Source organism: Oryctolagus cuniculus, chromosome 11, assembly GCF_964237555.1.
Source record: "Oryctolagus cuniculus chromosome 11, mOryCun1.1, whole genome shotgun sequence".
NCBI lineage: Eukaryota > Metazoa > Chordata > Mammalia > Lagomorpha > Leporidae > Oryctolagus > Oryctolagus cuniculus.
In genome coordinates, this window is record NC_091442.1 from 106,880,699 (window position 1) to 106,901,641 (window position 20,943).

The 20,943-nt window shown below is 40.9% G+C and overlaps 1 protein-coding gene across 8 annotated transcripts in view; it reads left to right on the forward strand.

Moving 5' to 3' along the window:
* HCFC2 (host cell factor C2) overlaps positions 1-20,943 on the forward strand; it is an 86,405-nt gene that overhangs the window by 7,017 nt on the left and 58,445 nt on the right. For 7 of the 8 annotated variants that reach the window (XM_002711233.5, XM_017342078.3, XM_008257001.4 and 4 more), the window contains exons 4-8: positions 4,993-5,201; positions 6,597-6,681; positions 9,153-9,259; positions 9,364-9,552; positions 19,622-19,789. In XM_002711233.5, coding sequence (XP_002711279.1) covers positions 4,993-5,201; positions 6,597-6,681; positions 9,153-9,259; positions 9,364-9,552; positions 19,622-19,789 — 758 coding nt within the window. Of the gene's footprint in view, positions 1-4,992; positions 5,202-5,727; positions 5,871-6,596; positions 6,682-9,152; positions 9,260-9,363; positions 9,553-19,621; positions 19,790-20,943 lie in introns of those variants that run through there. The other variant, XM_051845855.2, reaches the window with a different exon arrangement.

A 20,943-nucleotide genomic window follows, 5' to 3' on the forward strand; every position in this document is an offset into this window, starting at 1 on the left:
ATAAAAGATCTGTATTTGTCTCTGTCCCTCTTTCAACTAAATAAATAAATACATTTTAAAGAAAGAAAGGGGCCAAATCCAAATCCATTCACTGTGTCATCAAAAAAATAAATAAAAAGCTTAGGAATAAATTTTACAAAATAAGAAACAGTAAGGAGCCGGCGCTGTGGCATAGCAGGTAAAGCCGCTGCCTGCAGTGCCGGCATCCCATATGGGCACCAGTTCGAGTCCTGGCTGCTCCACTTCTGATCCAGCTCTCTGCTATGGCGTGGAAAAGCAGTAAAAGATGGCCCCAGTAGAAGGGGCCCCTGCACCTGCGTGGGAGACGCGGAAGAAGCTCCTGGCTCCTGGCTTCGGATTGGCGCAGCTTCAGCCGTTGCGGCCATCTGGGGAGTGAACTAGTGGATGGAAGACCTCTCATCTGTCTCTACCTCTCTCTGTTACTCTGTCTTTCAAATAGATAAAAATAAATCTTTAACAACAACAACAAAAAGAATTATTCATTGCTAGTATATAGAAATGTAGTTGGTTTGTATGTTGACTTTGTATCTTATAACATTTATTATTTCTAATCATATTTGTATAATATCAATTTTTCTTTTTATCATTGATCCTTTGGAGTTTTTTATATATTTTCTTTCATACACTCTAAATATTTTGCCAAGTTTTTGCTTTGTCCCCTCCCTTTTTTTTTTTTTTTTTTTTTTTTTTTTTTTTAAGATTTCCACTTTTGTGTTTTCAAGCTTGAATATTTTATGGCTTTTGGGTTTTGTATCTTACCTAAGAAGATTCTCCTCCAAAATAATGAAATATAACTTTGTGTATTCTTTTAGTACATTCACAGTTTAGTTTTGTTTATTATGTTTAGAATATTTATACATTTGGAATATACTTTTGTAACTAATGTGAGGCTTTTTCCTAGTAGATTTCCAGTTCTCTCAACCATGTATTAAATAAATCATCTCTTCCTCACCCCCCCCCCCGATTATTTGAAATTCCATCTTTGTTACGTATTAATTCCTGTGTAAATGGGTCTTTTTCAAGGATTTCCAAAACAGGAATAGCAAACTAGATTCTGTGGGCCAAATCTGGCATGCTGCCTATTTTTGTTAATTAAGTTTTATTGGAATACAGCCGTGCCCATTTGTCACATATTGTTTTTGGCTGCTTTTGTGTTAAAACAACAGAGTTAAGTAGTTGCCACAGACTTTACAGTCTATAACATTTAAGATGTTTACTATCTGGCCCTTTACAGAGAAAGCTTGTTGATTCCTGCTCTAGCCTGTGTTGTTTTATTAATATATTTGCCTTTCTGTCATGAATTGTGTTTTCTATAGGTTTCTGGTATACCTTTGATCAGATTAAGGATATTTTCATTCCTAGTTTACCAGGTGTTTTTTTCTTTCTTTTTAAAGCAAGACTGCTTCAGTTTCAGAACTCTTTTTTTCTTTATCTCTCTCTCTTTTTTTCTATTCTTTCCTTATTTATTTATTTATTTATTTATTTTTTACTAGAAAGGCAGAAAGACAGAGACAGAGCTCTTCTATCACTAGTTCACTCTCAAAATGCCCCACAACAGCTGGGGCTGGGCCAGGCCAACGTTAGGAGCCCAGAAATCAGTTCAGTCCTCCTTTGTGGGTGGCAAGAAGCCAAGTACTTGAGCTGTCACCTACTGCCTCCCACGGTGCACATTAACAAGAAACCGGAATTGGAAGAGGAGTTGGACTCTGTTATGGGATGTAAGCATTTCAACAGTGTCTTAACTACTGTGCCAAATACCTGCCCCTTTTTTCTGTCTTTTTAACCAAAAAATGGACATTGTGATAGTTTAAATTCATTTTAGGCATGGACATGGAAATGAGAGCGATCTTCCATCTGCTGGTTTACTCCCCAGATGGCCACAATGACCGGGCTGGGTCAGGCTGAAGCCAGGGGCTTCTTCCAGGTCTCCCATGTGGGTGCAGGGGCCCAAGGATTAGGCCATTCTTGGCTGCTTTCCCAGGCACATTAGCAGGGAGCTGGATCAGAAGTGGAACAGCTAGACTCGAACCAGCACCCATATGGGATGCCTGCATGCCATGGCGTTAACCTGCTGTGCCACAGTAGCCTCAAATGATTATTCTTTTTTGAAGATTGTATTTGTGATCAGTTTCACAGTCAACATTTGTGATTACTTTATAGGTGCTCCAAAAGACCAAGGTTCTTTATTAAGTAGTTTCACATTATTATTATTTTTAAAGATTTCTTCATTTATTTGAAAAGCAGAGTTAACAGAGAGAGAAAGAGAGAGGGATAATGATAGAGATCTTCCATCAGCTGGCTCACTCTCCAAATGGCCTCAATGGCCAGAGCTGGGCTGATCTTAAGCCAGGAGCTTCTTCTAGATCTCCTATGTGGGTGCAGGGGCACAAGTACTTGGGCCATCTTCTGCTGTTTTCACAGGCACATTAGTAGGGAGCTGGATCGAAAGGGGAGCAACCAGGACTCGAATCAGCACCCATATGGGATGCCAGGACTGCAGGCAGTGACTTTACCTGCTATGCCACAGCCCTAGCCCCCGTTTTATTAAATTATTATTCAAAGCTTTTTAAGTTTGTTTGGGTAATGTCAGTGACATGTTAAAATCTCCTAGTATGATTATATATTTGTATTTTGTTCCTTTGTTTTGTTTATCTAATTTTCAACCTGTGAATCATTTTGATGTAGACTTATCTTTTATAAATAGAACTAACAGCCAACATAAACAGGCATAGCATTCTGTCTGGTGTCCATTCTGATCAGTTTACACCTCTGCCATATCAGTTGTTAAAAAGTTTTAATAACATTCTTGATTTTGTTAGCTTGTAGTTAGATTCAGAATTATCTTTCCCCTATGTCCCCATCCCAACCAGAGATCTTGCCTTATAGCAAGGAATTTTTCACTGCCCTTGTACTTTATTTTTTCATGTTCTCTTTTTTGTTTCTACTCCCTCACCTCCCGTTTTTGCCTTTGCTAGATTTCTTAAAGCTTTGATGAGATTGGACATTTGTGTGTATGTGTGTGTATATGCATGCATGTTAGTATATATATATCTCTGTGTGTATGTATGTACACATGTATAATTTTTATTTCTTCTGTGAACTGTCAGTTTACATCCTTTTATCTGTGTCTGTTGTGTGGTAGGCCATTATTTTGTTTTAGAGTTCTTTTTCTGTGATGTACACTAATTTTCTTTTTAGTTTATCCTTTTCTTTTAACATTGCTTATGGTGGATTTTTGTTTAACATTTTATTAATTGGGGCCATAGCTGTGGCACAACAGGTTAAAGCCGTGGCCTGCAGCCCCAGCATCCTATAGGGATGCCATTTTGAGTCCCAGCAGTGGGGGTGACCCAAGCCCTTGGCCCTCTGCACCCACATGGGAGACCAGGAAGAAGTTCCTGGCTCCTGACTTAGGCCTGGTCTAGTCCTGGTTGTTGCAGCCATCTGGGGAGTGAACCAGCAGATGGAAGAACTCTGTCTGTGTCTCTCCTCTCTCTCTGTAACTCTGCCTTTCAAATAAATAAACAAACTTTTAAAATTTTTATTAATTGCTTTCTGTATACTATGATTTAATTACTTTTCTCTTTTAATTGTTCTTTGATTCTTTTCTTTCTTGTAGTTGTTTAAAAGTTAGACATGCTAATTCTAATTGCTTAGAAGTTAACATGGACGTTTAAATTGAAAATACCTTGTCATTCTTGAGAATAATTTTTTTACCCTTAGTATTCTTTTGCCTACCCTGTTTGTACATTCCATATTCTTGAATCTTATTCTGGGTTATAATAATACTACAAAATTAACTTTTTAGTAAGTCTTTTATTGGGAGTGTGTAGACATCACAACCACAGTTACTAATATCAATTTAAATGTAACCAAAAATGACTGTTTCTTTGTACTGCCAGGTACTGCCATTTCTCTTATCCAGTGTATTCTTTCTTGGACTTCTTTTTCTTTTATTGAAATAACACCACAGAGTCACTTTTCTTCAAAACAAAAATATGTAGCTGGATTTTGAAGTTTATATTCCCAAAAAGTCATTTTGGTAAAAACTTTTAAAACATCTATGCCTCAGATAAGAAAATCAATGTTAGTTTCTTTCTTTCTTTTATTTATTTTATTTGAAAGGAAGAAAGAGAGACACACAGAGAGAAATCTTTCATTTGCGTATTCACTCCCCAAAGACCCTAAATAGCTGCAACTGGGCCAGTCTGAAGCCAAGGAGCCAGGAACTCAATCAGGATCATCCACATGGGTGCTGGAGATCCAAGTACTGTGAGCCACCTGCTGCCTCTCAGGATATGTATTAGCAGGAAGCTAGACTTGAGAACAGAACTAGAGCTCAAACTGGCAACTTTAAAAAAAAAAATTGTTTTCATCATAATGTCATAGCGTTGGGTTGACTGAACCCTCAGATGGGAAGACTTGAATAATTACTGATGCCTCAAGTGAGGTGGCTGAAGGACAATTTCAGTGGGACAGTCACCCCTCATGCCTACCTCTACAAATAGTGGTTTTGTGATAGTTGGACTTCTGACATGGTAGCTTAGGATTCCAAGAGCAAATGCTCTAGTGAACCTTTATTAGCCTTCCGTGACCCAGCCTTAGAAGTCCTTGGTATCATTTTTCACACCCTATTGTCAAGGCATCACAAACCAGGTAGAGTCAAGAGGAAGCCACATAGACCCTACCTCCTAATGGAAAGATTTAGAACTCTGTTTTAAAATCCCACAATTGTCATTGATAAGAGTGTTCTAAATGATGGCAGGATTTTTTTTTTTAAATTTCTGTTTACTACTGAGCCTCCAAAGAGTGATCAGTAGTGTTAAATTAATGAAATCTAGGTTTTCAGCACTACTGTTGCCTTTCTGTAGTACATGAATTTTTTCAGTAAACATGTTATTTTTATAAATAAGAGCAAGAAGCATAAGTATGTATTATCTGAATGTTTTCATTTCTTATATGATATCCTAGGTATTTAAATGATTTCTATGAGTTGGAGCTACAGCATGGTTCTGGTGTTGTGGGTTGGAGCATTCCAGTGACTAAAGGGGTTGTGCCTTCACCAAGAGAATCTCACACAGCTGTTATATATTGCAAAAAAGATTCTGGGAGTCCTAAAATGTATGTTTTTGGTGGAATGTGTGGTGCTCGTCTGGATGACCTGTGGCAACTTGACTTAGGTAAGCTTAATTTGATTCAGAGTCAGGAATTGGTTATGATTAATAAAGGCAAATCTTAAAATGATTTTAAAATGTTTTTGATTGTACTTAGATTTATAATCAGCACTTGAAGCCCGAGGGGCAGCTGAGATGTTATATGAGTAGTTGGTAATCAATCAGATTGAACAAATGAATGTTTGATTTACAGTTGTAACTTGGTTTGCCTAGGGTTGTTCTCATTTATATACTTACTGTCCTGTGCAATTAAAAATAGTGATTATTAAATATCACCTTTCATGCTAAAAATATTCTGTTAGAGATAATTTTAAATGATCACCCTATCTAGAGCAAATACAGCATTAGCAGTGTAATTGCTAGTCAGTGAATAAACCCTTAGGTAGCTTGGTCTAATGGAATTCTAGAAATGAATGTTTGGAGGGTAGGTTTGTCTTTTACCTTTGATTATCTTCTATACAATATACTCTTATTTAAAATGTCAAAATAACTAATATTGCTCTTTAAATTTTTTTTATTTATTTATTTGAAGGGAAGAGTGACAGAGAGGAGAGACAGAGATCTTCCATCTGCTGGTTCACTTCACAAATGGCTGCAACAGCCAGAGCTGAGCCAGGCTGAAGTCAGGAGCCCGGAACTCCATCCGGTCTCCTTTGTGGGTGACAGGGATCCCAGGTACTCTGGGCCATCATCTGCTCCCTTCTCAGGAACATTTGTAGAAAGCTAGATTGGAAGCAGAGCAGCTGGGACCTGAACCAGTTCTCAGATTTGAGATGCAGAAGTTAGAAATGGCAGCTTAACACAAGGGACCACAACACTCAGCCTGCTAATACCATTTCCTTTAAAAGATTTATTTATTTATTTGAAAGTCAGAGTTACACAGAGAGAGGAGAGGCCTTCCATCCAATGATTCACTCCCCAATTGGCTGCAATGGCTAGAGCTGTGCCAATCCCAAGCCAGGAGCCAGGAACCTCTTCTGGGTCTCCCACACAGGTGCAGGGGCCCTAGGACTTGGGCCATCCTCCACCGCTTTCCCAGGCCACAGCAGAGAGCTGGATTGGAAGTGGAGCAGCTGGGTCTTGTCCAGGCCCATATGGGATGCCGGTGCTTCAGGCCAGGGTGTTAACCCGCTGTGCCTCAGCACTGGCCCCACTAATACTATTTTTAATTCACTATTAGTGGCACTCTAAGCATACCTCTCAATTACAAATGCTTTCAAATGTAGAGATTTGGTTGATAATTTATGTCAGCTATATGTTTATTTTAAGGTGACATTCAAATAACTCTTTTGAAACATTTCTGTTTTAAATTCTTATTTTTGTTTTAATTTATAACTATGGAAACTGAGGTAATTTTTTATTATTGGATCAATTTGCTAATATACTTATTTTTTCTTTTAGAAACTATGTCTTGGTCAAAACCAGAAACTAAAGGGACAGTGCCACTTCCACGAAGCCTTCACACAGCCAGCGTTATAGGAAATAAGTATGCTGTCTTTTTGAGTTTTGCTTTTGCTTTAAAAAAAAAAAAAAAAAAAAAAAAACTTGACAAAGATGCAAAAGAAAATTGATACCACTAGTTTCTTAGCAACAGATTCCTTAACAATGTGCTTACCAAAGCTAGAACCATTTGTGTATGTTGGCTAAAGTGCTTCCTGTGCCATTTTCTTATCGTGATGTCTTCTGTACTTCCTCACCTTCCTCACGGTACTTGGCCAGAGTAGAGGTTATGTAAGTGTAAGGTAAGGCATTGTCAAGTGAATCTGTCCTCTGTTAGCAGCTTTGATACACTTAACTGTTTCTTTTGAAATATGTTCCTTGTGCTTGATTTATATATAGGCATGTACTCTCTGTGATTATATTTTGTATGGCAGTACTATAGACTTATGGTTATACTGCAGACACTAACCAAATTGTCTGAATTCAAGTCTCAGGCTTGGTCTTTGTCATGTGTGACCTGGGGCAAGGAAGCTGAATCAGTCTGTACCTCAGTTTCCTTAAGCATACAGTGGAGATTAAAGTAACATCTAGTTCACAGGGCTATAGTGAGGATTACATGGATTAAAATATACAAAATTCTTAGAACATTGCCTGATACATACAGAGCACTCCTTAAAGATTAGCTATTGTTATCAACAAGTGCCCTTCTTTATGTGACATTGGACCACAACTGGGTGTATTGTTTAAGTAGAATTTAAGAAAGTACTTACTAGTATAGGGATTTTACTTTAACTTTCACTTTAGGAAAGTAGTAGTTACAATTTAGAATTTGACTAGTTCTTTTTTAAAAAAAAAATAGTCTCAAAACCAAAACAGAATAGTCTTTACATTTTTTTTAATTTTTATTTTATTTTTTATTTTTTTGACAGAAAGAGTGGACAGTGAGAGAGAGAGAGAAAGGTCTTCCTTTTTCCGTTGGTTCACCCTCCAATGGCCGCTGAGGCTGGCACGCTGCGGCCGGCACACCGTGCTGATCCGAAACCAGGAGCCAGGTGCTTCCCCTGGTCTCCCATGCGGGTGTAGGGCCCAAGCACTTGGGCCATCCTCCACTGCACTCCCGGGCCATAGCAGAGAGCTGGACTGGAAGAGTAGCAACTGGGACAGAATCCAGCGCCCTGACCGTGACTAGAACCGGGTGTGCCGGCGCCGCAGGCGGAGGATTAGCCTATTGACCCACGGCCCGGGCCAGAATAGTCTTTATAGTTAAACATGATTTTATCATACAATAAAAATTTGTTTTAAATTTATTTGAGAGACAGAGGCAGAAAGAGACAGGGAGCTTCCATTTTGCTGGTTTCCCCTCCAAATGCTTGCAATAGCTGGAAGAAGGATTGGGGCCATAAGGAAACCGAAGCCAGGAGCTGGGATCATAATCTAGGTCTCCCATGTGGGTGGCAGTCACCCAATTACTTGAGCCATTACCATTGCCTTCTAGGTTCTGTATCAGTGGGAAGCTATAGTCAGGGACAAGAGCCAGGAATCCAACCCAGACACTTGGATGTAGGACTTGGGCATCTTAACTTCTAGGCTAAGCACCCATCCAAGATACAATTTTTGAAACAGTTGAGCGTTTTTCTTTATTTTATTTTATTTTTGGCAGGCAGAGTGGACAGTGAAAGAGAGAGACAGAAAGAAAGATCTTCCTTTGCCATTGGTTCACCCACCAATGGCCACTGTGGCCGGCGCACCGCGTTGATCCGAAGCCAGGAGCCAGGTGCTTCTCCTGGTCGCCCATGCGGGTGCAGGGCCCAAGGACCTGGGCCATCCTCCACTGCTTTCCCTGGCCATAGCAGAGAGCTGGCCTGGAAGAGGTGCAACCAGGACAGAATCTGGCGCCCCGACTGGGACTAGAACCCCGGGGTGCTGGCGCTGCAGGCGGAGGATTAGCCTGTTGAGCTGCGGTGCCGGCGCAGTTGAGCCTTTTTATAAAATGAACTTTTTCCATTAGAACTTCAATATGCAAAATAAGTAAAGGGAACTTCTGTGGTTGGCATGAAGTCACAAGTACCCTAAACTCTACCTGATGAACTTGTTTTTCTTCAGCAGTCCCTAGGCTTATCTCAAGAAACTTAATCTTCTTTGGTTACTGTATGCACACAATTCTAAATTTAATTTTGGTTGTCATATAGATCATGTAAGTATCATTCTTACTGAGGTACCCTTCATATATTACAGACATATTGCTTTCCAAATGCATTATAATTGAAATATTATCCCACTTTGAGTAGCTTGCCAGAGAGAAATGATTTGGATTCTGTGTTACTGCTGTGTAAAGTTGTAAACCCTAGAAAGAATACAGTTTTATTCATCTTCCTATTCCCGTTATCTTGACAATGATATATGAGTGAATAGTCCTGAAACTTTTAGTCCCAAAGAAAAAATTGGTTTGTTCTTCTTCGTATTTCAAATACAAAAATGAAATTAAATCAGCAACTTCATATTCTTTTTGTTTTTTAGGATGTACGTTTTTGGTGGATGGGTTCCACATAAGGGGGAAAATATTGAGACTTCATCTCATGATTGTGAATGGAGATGTACCAGTTCTTTTTCTTATCTAAATCTGGGTGAGTCTTTTAAGAGTTATTTATTGAAATAAGGTTTCATAATAAAATTTTTATCTTGTTATTTAAGAACAATAGACTAGTCATGGATATTTCTGTCTTTTTAGATACGGCAGAGTGGACAACCCTTGTATCAGATTCTCAGGAAGATAAAAAAAATTCACGACCAAGACCAAGAGCTGGACACTGCGCTGTTGCAATTGGCACTCGGTTATATTTTTGGAGTGGAAGAGATGGTTACAAAAAAGCACTGAATAGTCAAGTTTGCTGCAAAGATCTTTGGTATCTTGATACTGGTAGGTAAGAGTACTTAAGAAATAAAATTTTCCTTTAGATAAATACTCAAATAACTGCTAAAACTTACTGTAAATGCCACCACCTCTCTTTGCCATAAAATGAAGGGAGGAAATAATATATGTAGATAATCTCTGTGCAAACAGGTATATTAATTCCACTCTCCTTGAATGTAGATTGAATTTAGAGATTCCCATGCAAAGAACAGAATATAGAAAGGGAAAATGGTTTCTTTGCAGTGGATAAACCTGGCAAACACTACCTTAAGTAATTAAGGTTAATATTTCCAGTGATAAGTTACATGAATATCATTTACCCTCACCCCCCTGTTATAATATTGTAAGAAAGTGCTTCACCTCTGTGGTATTCTTCTCAAAAATCTTTAACCCTAAATGTCAGGCAAACCCACATTGGGACACTCTGGATTTTATAGAATATGTGAACAGTACTCTTCAAAAATTTCAAATTGCTGAAGAACAAGGAAGACCTAAGAAATAGTCATTAGTTACAGGTGACTAAGGAGACATGACAATTAAATGCAATATAATATTCTGTACTGGATCCCAGAACAGCAACAACAAAAAGACATTACATGAAGAACTGGTGAAATCTGAGTATCCTGTAGTTTAGTTGGTAACATTATACCAACGATAATTTCTTCGTTTTTTTTTTTTTTTTTTTTTTTTTTTGACAGGCAGAGTGGACAGTGAGAGAGAGAGAGACAGAGAGAAAGGTCTTCCTTTTGCCGTTGGTTCACCCTCCAATGGCCGCCGCGGCCAGCGCGCTGCGGCCGGCACACCGCACTGATCCGATGGCAGGAGCCAGGTGCTTTTCCTGGTCTCCCATGGGGTGCAGGGCCCAAGTACTTGGGCCATCCTCCGCTGCACTCCCTGGCCACAGCAGAGAGCTGGCCTGGAAGAGGGGCAACCGGGACAGAATCCGGCGCCCCGACCGGGACTAGAACCCGGTGTGCCGGCGCCACAAGGCGGAGGATTAGCCTAGTGAGCCGCGGTGCCGGCCTTCTTCGTTTTTACAAATGTGTTAACATTAGGGGAAGCTGGGGAAGTGGTATATGGCAGTGCTGTGCTATCCTTGTAATCTTACTATAAACCTAAAATTACTCCAAAATAAAAAGCTTTTAAAAAATGAGAGCACCAATAATTTTTTAAAATATTTATCTATTTATTTGAAAGGCAGAGATACAGAGAGATAGGGGGAGAAAGAGAGAGAGAAAATGAGATCTTCTATCTTGCTGATTCACTCCCCAAATAACCACAGTGGCCAGAGTTGGGCCAGGCAGAAGCCAGGAGCCTCAAACTCCATCTAGGTCTCCCACATGAGTAGGGTACATAGCAAGGAGCTGGATTGGAAGTAGAAAGTTGAAACTCAAACTGACACTCATGTGGGATGCCGGTATCCCAAGCAGTGGGTTAGCTCACTGTACCACAACACTGGCCCCACCAATAATTTTTTCAATGTGGAATTGGCCTCCATTTTTAATAAATATTTACTGATTGATATCTGTCTAGCAGAAATTGTTTTAATTCTAACAACACAACAGTGAACAAGGCTAATGTTCATATTTCCAAAGAAATTAAATTCTGAGGGAATATGAGGACAGGGAGATAATGAGTCATAAACAAATGAACAAAACAAGTTTGGTTTCTGGTAGGCATGTGAAGACATGAGATAGTGATGGAGCATGGTGGTGGCTTTGGAGTGAGGAGTCAGAAAAGGCATCTGTGATGAGATGTCAGATGGGATATGATCCAAATGATAAGGAGCTACCCATGTAGAAGGCTGGGGAGTCACCACAGGAAAAGTGAACAGCAAGTGCACAGGCCCTGAGGTGGGACTTCTTGACATGCTTGGGAGTAGATCTGAGCCAAGTATACCAAGCGGAGAGAGCTGGCCTGGAGGTTAGAGAGGGCCATGGATTAGATTATTATAGGAGCTTGAGTGGCATAGTAGAGTTTCAACTGTTTTTAATGAACAATGGTAAGTTATGTATAAGTTTGAAGGAGAGATGGGATGTGATCTGGTTTACATTTTTATTTTATTTATTTTAATTTTCTTTAAATATTTATTTATTTATTTGAAAGTCAGAGTTACACACAGAGAGGAGAGGCAGAGAGAGAGAGAGAGGTCTTCCACCCGCTGGTTCACTCCCCAATTGGCCGCAATGGCTGGAGCTGCACCAACCCGAAGCCAGGAGCCAGGAGCTTCTTCTGGGTCTCCCACATGGGCGCAGGGCCCAAGGACTTGGGCCATCCTCTACTGCTTTCCCTGGCCATAGCAGAGAGCTGGATTGGAAGTGGAGCAACTGGGTCTCAAACTGGTGCCCATATGGGATGCCAGCACTGCAGGCGGTGGCTTTACCTGCTATGCCACAGCATCAGCCCCTGGTACACATTTTTATTTTAAAGACTTACTTATTTTATTTGAAAGGCAGAGTTACAGAGAGAAAGAGAGAGAGAGAGAAAGATATCTTCCATCCACTGATTTACTCCCCAAATGGCTGCAATGGCTGGAGCTGGGCCAATCTGAAGCCCCGATGCAGGGGCCCAAGGACTTGGGCCATTTTCCACTGCTTTCCCAGGCCATAGCAGAGACCTGCATCGCATGTGGAGCAGCCGGGACTTGAACCTGTACCCTGTATGGGATGCCAGCACTGCAGGTGGCGGCTTTACCTACTATGTCACAGTGCCAGCCTCTCTGGTATACATTTTGAAGTGCTTTCTGCAGTTACGTGGAAAGTAAATTGTAGGGCAGCAAAAGTGCACACAGGAGACAAATTAGAAGGCTTTTGCCATAGTCAGACAACTGTCTTAGAGTCTAGTGGTAACAGTGGAAAAGGAGAGGAATGGATAAATTCAGGATATGTTTTGGAATTGTTGACAGAACTGCAGATAATTGGATATGATAGATGACAAAAAGAAAACGGAGGGTGAAGTTTTTAACTTGAATAATTTACTGAGATGGGGAAGACAGGAGAAAACAGCTTTGGGAGAAAATGAAGAGTTCTCTTTAAACCATGTTATGTTTGAGATGAGATTGAGTAGGCAGTTCAGTGAGTAAACAAGTCTGGAGGCCAATAAAGAAATTTGATCTGGAGATGTAATATGTGGTGTTATATGAGAAAAGCAGATTATAAAACATACCCATGATGCCAGTTTTTAAATGTATAAATAGAAAACTTAGAAGAATATAAGCAAAATTACTATCTGAGAGCTGAGAGTATACATATTCTTCAAAGTTTTTCTCTCTTATCTCTTGGTATCTTCTACCGTAGCATATATAGCTTTTGTGATGTAAGAACAGCTTAATATTAAAATTAAGATAGTTAATATTAAAATTAAGATAGTTGAAAAACACAATGAATGGAACAGCTAAGTTATGAGACTGAGTGCTTTCCTTGGAAGCACATACCAGCAAGCAGGAGAAAAATATAGAAAATCCAGCTTACTGATTTGTCTTAAAAATTGGTAATTATCAACCAGTCCAAGGATAACCTTCAGTCTCTAAAATTGTATTTATGAATTTTTCTCTGTAGGGAATATATCACTTTTTTAAAAAGAGATTTATTTATTTGAAAGTCAGAGTTACACAGTGAGAGGAGGGGCAGAGAGGGAGAGAGAGAGAAAGAGAGAGAGGTCTTCCATCCGATGGTTCACTCCCCAGTTGGCCGCAAAGGCTGGAGCTGCACTGATCCGAAGCCAGGAGCCAGGAGCTTCCCCTGGGTCTCCCATGCGGGTGCAGCGGCCCAAGGACTTGGGCCATCTTCTATTGCTTTCCCAGGCCATAGCAGAGAGCTGGATTGGAAGTGGAGCAGCTGGGTCTTGAAGTGGCACCCATATGGGATGCAGGTGCTTCAGGCCAGGGCGTTAACCCACTGTGCCACAGCACTGGCCCCTGGGAATATATCACTTCAAGCAGATTCTCTAAGGTATCTGTGACTTAGAAAGCTTAAAACCATTGGATCTGAATGGCCAGTTTTTCTATAAAACTTTTTTTTTTTTTTTTTTTTTTTTTTTTTGACAGGCAGAGTGGACAGTGAGAGAGAGAGACAGAGAGAGAAAGGTCTTCCTTTGCCGTTGGTTCACCCTCCAATGGCCGCCGCTGCAGCCGGCGCACCGCGCTGATCCTGGCAGGAGCCAGGAGCCAGGTGCTTTTCCTGGTCTCCCATGGGGTGCAGGGCCCAAGCACCTGGGCCATCCTCCACTGCACTCCCTGGCCATAGCAGAGAGCTGGCCTGGAAGAGGGGCAACCGGGACAGAATCCGGCGCCCCAACCGGGACTAGAACCCGGTGTGCCGGCGCCGCAAGGTGGAGGATTAGCCTATTGAGCCACGGCGCCGGCTATAAAACTTTTTTTTTAAAGATTTATTTTATTTATTTGAAAGGCAGAGTTGGAGAGAGAGAGAGAGAGAGAAAGAGAGAGAGAGAGAAAGAAATCTTCCATCCACTGGTTTACTCCCCAAATCCCAAATGGCTGCAATGCCAGAGCTGGGCCAGGTTGAAGCCAGGAGCCAGGAGCTTCCTCTGGGTCTCCCACTTGGGTACGGGGGCCCAAAGACTTGAGCCATATTCCACTGCTTTCCCCGGCAGTGAGCTGGATTGAAAGTAGAGTAGCTATGTCCCAAACTGGTGCCCACATGGGATGCTGGCATTGCAGACTGCAGCTTAATCCATTATGCTACAATGCTGGCCCAATCTGTAAAACTTTTCATAAAAGGCTTTAGATGAAATATCCATCTAAAAGTAATCATGACCACTATCATAAGGACAAATTTTAGATTTTGCTTTTCTTCTTGATAAGTTGGCATCGATTTTTTGGGAGGTGGAAGCTCTTTATGTTGCCTTTTTTCACTTTTTTTTTTTTTTTTTTTTTTTTAAGATTTATTTACTTGAAAGGCAGAATTGCAGAGAGTGAGCAAGGGGGGGGGGGGTCTTCTAACCATGGATTCATTCCCAAATTGGCCACAATGGCCCAGGCTGAGCCAGGCAGAAGATGGGATCCAAGAACTTCTGGGTCTCCCATATGGATGGCAGGAGCCCAATCACTTGGGCCGTCCTCCACTGCTTTCCCAGGCACATTAGCAGAGAGCTGGATCATAAGTGGAGCAGCTAGTACTCACACCAGCCCCCATATGGGATGCCAGTGTTGCAGATGGTAACTTTTACTCACTACCCCATAGTGCTGACCCCCCCTTTTTTCCTTTTTTAAAAAATTTTTTATTTGAAATGTAGAGTGATTTTGAAATGTAGAGGAGGAAGGGCAGAGAAAAGAGATCTTCCATTCACTCCCCAAATGTCTGCAACAGCCAGGACTGAGCTAGGCTGAAACCAGGAGTCAGGAACTCCATCCAGGTCTCCCATATGGGTGGTAGGGCTCCAAAATCCTGGGCCATCATCATTCTCTGCCTTCCTGGGCACATGAGCATGGAGGTGGATCAGAAGCTGAGCAGCCGGGACTCAAACCAGCACTGCAATATGGGATGCTGACTTCGCAAGCCAAGACAGACTTAACCTGCTCTGTCATACTGTCAGCCCCCCTTTTCTTTTTTTTTTTTATTTTTTTTTTTTATTTTTATTTTTTTGACAGGCAGAGTGGACAGTGAGAGAGAGAGACAGAGAGAAAGGTCTTCCTTTGCCGTTGGTTCACCCTCCAATGGCCGCCGCGGCCAGCGCGCTGCGGCCGGCACACCGCACTGATCCGATGGCAGGAGCCAGGTACTTATCCTGGTCTCCCATGGGGTGCAGGGCCCAAGCACTTGGGCCATCCTCCGCTGCACTCCCTGGCCACAGCAGAGAGCTGGCCTGGAAGAGGGGCAACCGGGACAGAATCCGGCGCCCCGACCGGGACTAGAACCCGGTGTGCCAGCGCTGCAAGGCAGAGGATTAGCCTAGTGAGCCGCGGCGCCGGCCAGCCCCCCTTTTCTCTGTTTTAATTAGCGTTTTGCATTTGATAACATTTAAAAGAGTAATTTACAAATTTAAAAATCCCATAAGGCGTTTTGTGAAAAATCTCAGCCCTTTGCACTTTCCTCTGATTTTCTTTGCTTTACAAGCATCTGTTTTCAACTTGGTCAAATGATTCTTTGGGTAGTTACTTCGGTGTTTCTCTGTTATGTGTATATGTTGTTACTTTGCTGTTTTTTGTTTTTTTTTTTTTTTTTTTTTTTTAGTTTAGACATAATATGTTCACTTTTACTATGGAAGTTAAGGATTTATCTCTTCTTCCTACTGTTTCTCACCTCTTTCCCTATACCTTCTCTGCTCCCCATTCTCTGAAAATGATTATACCATAATTTTGTTACATGAGTATTCAGTGTTTTCATTAAGAGCATATAAACACTGTTCACAGGTGAGCTTTCCTTAAACAATTTTTATTTGCCATGGAATAATAACTGTCGGTTTTGTTTGTTTTAGATTTATATATGTATTTACCACTAATTCAATCCATGCTCTCTGTTATTTGTTTAAATCTCATTATGGTTAGATGCATCAGATATTCTGTCAAATTTCATCGGCTTGAGGAGAGCTGTCCTACTTCAGTCTGGGATGGTTGCCCTTCACAAATCGAGCACAGCTATCATCTTGGAGTCTCCATCACCTTCCTGGGGATATCTTTTGCTTCGTACCTGTGCCGGATTCCCTGTTTCCTGGATCCCATCTTTTTTTTTTTTTTTTCTTAGTTTACTTTCTCCTTCCCAGGAAAAGGGTGCATAGGTGATACATGTATTTTTGAGATTTTACATTGTTTGGAAATGTGTTCAATCTCCTTTTCTACCTAATTGGTAATTTGGATAGAAATGGGATTTTACATTGGAAATCATTATCCTTCATAAATTTGAAGCATTGTTGCATTGAAACTTCCAGTAGTTTTCTTAAAAATCCAAACTGCTTCAAATTTTTAGTCTTATTGGATATGACCTTTTTATCTTCCCTCTCTGGAAGCTTTTAGGATTTTTTCTCTTTATCCACACTTTTTAAATTTTATGATAATGTACCTTATTTAATGTGTATTTTCATCCCATTAAGCTGAGTATGCAGTGGCCCTTAAATCTAAAAACTATTTAATTCTGGGGAATTTGCTTTATTTCATTAATTTGCACCCTTCTGTTTTTTCTATTCTCTCTTCATGTAACTTCTGTTTGTTTGGGAATGTACTTCCTGGACTTTTCTCACTGTGTGCTGGTTTTTTTTAAAAAAAAATTTTATTTATTTATTTATTTGAAAGTCAGAGCTATACACAGAGAGAAGGAGGAGCAAAGAGAGAGAGTGAGAGAGGTCTTCCATCCACTGGTTCACTCCCCAGTTGGTCTCAATGGCCAGAGCTGCACTGAACCGAAGCCAGGATCCAGGAGCTTCTTTCAGGTCTCCACGTGGGTGCAAGTCCTTGGGCCATCTTCTACTGCTTTCCCAGGCCATAGCAGAGAGCTGGATCAGAAGTGGAGCAGCCAGGACTAGAACTGGCACCCACATGGGGTGCCAGCGCTGCAGGCACACGCTATGCCACAGTGCCGGCTCTTACTGTATGCTTTTGTTTTGTTTTGTTTTGAAGATTTGCTTATTTTTATTTGAAAGTCAGAATTACGAGAGAGAGCGAAAGAGGGAGAGACAGAAAGAGAGGGAATCTTCCTTCTGCTGGTTCATTTCCTAGGTGGCTGAAACAGCCAGTGCTGGGCTATGTGGAAGCCAGGGTCCAGGAGCTTCTTCCAGGTCTCCCATATGGGTGCAGGGGCCCAAACACTTGGGCCATATTCTGCTGCTTTTCCCAGGCTCTGAGCTGGATTGGAAGTGGAGCAGCGAGGACATGAACTGGTGCCCATATGGGATGCCCGTCTCACAGGTGGTAGCTTTATGTGCTGTGTCATGATGTGGCCCCTCTTGGTATCTGGTTTCATTCAAGTCTAATTTGCCTTGCTTTGAGAAACATTAATAAATTGTGAATAGAATGATAAAAAAATTTACATGGGAATAGTTGAAGAATAGGCTTAATTATCTTCTCAAGCAGAGTTGTCAAATTTTTTTCTGTCAAGGGACAGATATTATATGTATAGACTTCGTAGGGCACATGGGCTGTTATAACTACTCAACTCTGTTGTTATAGCGTGAAAGTAACCATAGACCATGCATACAAAAATAAGTGTAGCTGTTTTTTTATGAAATCTTATTACAAAAGCAGACACAAACTGGGTCTTTGGCCCATGGTCCTTGGGTTTACAGATCCCTACCCTTAAGATCCATATTAAAACATGAGGTAGATAATAGATTTGTTGTTCTGGAACAATGAATTAGAAGCTTATAGATTTCAACAGAAGGGTAAATTTTCTTATATAACTGTCCAAAGATAAAATTAGTGAATTTTGAGTTCTTTGATATGGTAGGTATACAAAGAAAATGAGGACAAGGATATTACAGAAATAATCTCAGGTCCTTTTTCTAGCTCTAAGAGTCTTATTGTTATTTGTTTTGAAAATGTTAGTGTTATTTTATAACAAGGTTACATGTTTTATGTAGTATATATCTTGATAAAATGGTATTAATTTTAGACAAGTTCTGTTTTTCTAGATTACCATATTTAGCTTATCTTTACTAACATTAACAGGATAGCAGGCTTGGGACTGGTGCTGTTGTATAGTGGGTAAAGCCACTGCCTATGTTGTGGGCATCCCATATGGATGCCAGTTTGAGTCCCAGGTTCCACTTCTGATCCAGCTTCCTGCTAATTGTGCCTGCAAAGGCAGCAGAGGATGACCCAATGCTTGGGTCCCTGCACTCATGTAGAAGACCTGAAAAAGGCTCCTGGCTCCTGACTTCAGTTTGGCCCAGTCCTAATCACCTAATCATTGCTGCCATTTGGGGCATAAACCAGTGAATAGAAGATCTCTCTCTCTCTCTCTCTCTCTCTCTCTCTCTCATAAGTAACTCTGCCTTTCAAATAAGTAAAATAAATCTTTTTTTAATTCCATTTTCTCATAAACTTAAATTTTTTTAAAAGATTTGTTTATTTGAAAGGTGGAGATACAGAGAGAGAAGTAGAGACAGAGAAAGAGACATCTTCTATCTGCTGGTTCACTCCCCAGATGGCTGCAATAGTTGGAGCTGGGCTAAGCTGAAGCCTGGAGCTTCATCTGTGTCTTCCCCATGGGTAATAGGGGTCCAAGTACTTGGGCCATTTCCCACTGCCTTCCCAGATACACCAGCAGGAATCTGGGTCAGAAGTGGGGCAGCCAGGACTCAAACCAGTGGCCCATATGGAATGCCAGCATTGCAGGTGGTAGCCCAACTTGATGTACCAAAATACTACTCACCCCCAACTTAATGTATTTATTAGAGACAGAGAAGCAAAGACAGGAAAAGCCCCAGCCTGTTGGTTCACTCCCCAAATGCCTACCACCACTGGAGTTGGGAAAGGGCTAAAGCCAGAGCTGGGAACTCAATCCTTATCTTCCATGTGGGTGGCAGAAATCCAATTATTTGAGCCATCCCTGCTGCATTCCAGGGTCTGCATTGCCAAGAAGCTGGAATCAGGAATTAGCTGGGAATGACCCAGGTTCTCTGATGTAGTGCAGGGGCATCCCAACTAACATCTTAATGCTACGCTAATTGTCCATCCCACCCATGAAATTTTGTAAAGCCCTCTTGTATTTCTAGCATGTATGCTACTGCTGAAAGTTACTTCATAAAAAGATTAGAAAGAAGACTAGTTCATTAAAAAGATTAGAACTTATAAAGAGAAGTTAGATTAATATAGCTGTAATTATATAATACTTGATTTCCACCCAATCTCCACTTCTAAGGTTAAACATTTTTTTCTTAATCTGATGACTCAGATAGCTTTGTACTGGATTATTTGTAGACTTATTTGTATAAGGAATTAAATAAACAGAATCAGAACCTCAAACTGTTTTCATATGACCTGCTATCCTACTTAACTGAGTAAATTTTCCCTCTCTGGGAAAATAGGTGAAATATTCATTGCTAACATTTTCAAAGCTCCAGTCCACACAAACTATACAGGCTGTTTCAAATGTAAATATATAATATTAATATTGTTCTTTAGAAAAACCACCGGCACCATCACAAGTACAATTGATCAAAGCCACTACCAACTCATTTCATGTCAAGTGGGATGAAGTGCCTACGGTTGAGGGGTATCTTTTGCAGTTAAACACAGACTTGCCATACCAAGCTCCATCGTTAGACTCTTCAGCTGCACTGAATATGCCAGGTAAGATAACTTTCATGCTTAAAGAAAATATGTGTGCTCATATGCTGCTTAAAAAGTATGCAGTCAAGAAGTGGTTAATAATCTTTTTTTTTTTTTAAGAATTGTTTATTTTATTTGAAAATCAGAGTTACATAGAGAGAGAAGGAGAGGCAGAGAGAGAGAGAGAGGGAGGTCTTCCATCCAATGGTTCACTTCCCAATTGGCTGCAACAGCCGGAGTTGTGCCAATCTGAAGGCAGGAGCCAAGAGCTTCTTTCAGGTCTCCCATGAGGGTACAGGAGCCCAAGGACTTGGGCCATCTTCTACTGCTTTCCCAGACCATAGAAGAGAGCTGAATCAGAAGCGGAGCAGCCAGGACTCGAACTGGCGCCCATATGGGATGCCAGCACTGCAGGCAGCAGCTTTACCCGCTTTGCCACAGCGCCAGCCCCCAATAACCTTGTTTTAATCAGACATGATTGCCTAGTCTATCAAATATGTTGAATTTCAACTCTGAAACTTGGCTATTTACCATTATGCTATAGTAGAAAACACAAACATATAGGATATAATTTTTTTTCTGGAGTTCATTTTGATACACTTTTTAAATTTTTTTTTTTCTATTTTTTGCCAGGCAGAGTTAGACAGTGAGAGACAGACAGAGAGAGAATTATAGACAGCGAGAAAGAGACAGAGAGAAAGGTCTTCCTTCCATTAGTTCACTCCCCAAATGGCCACTACAGCCGGCGCTGCGCCAATCTGAAGCCAGGAGCCGGGTACTTCCTCCCGGTCTCCCATGTGGGTACAGGGACACAAGCACTTGGGCCATCCTCCGCTGTCCTCCTGGGCCACAGCAGAGAGCTAGCTAGACTGGAAGAGGAGCAACCAGGACTAGTACCTGGCACCCCAACCGGGACTAGAACACAGGGTGCTAGCGCCGCAGGCGGAGGATTAGCCAAGTGAGCCACGGTGCCAGCCCTACTTTCTTAATTTGATATATAAAACTTTAGGAGATGTTTCTAATTAGCTTTCATAAATATTTCAGTTTTACTTCCAAAGTATTTTTAAGTAAACAGGTAGTTGGAAAGTAAAAGCAAATTTAATTTTATACATTTTTCCAAAGAGGTTTTCAGTCAATTCTTAAGCAAACTATTAAGAAAACAGAAAAACTTTCAT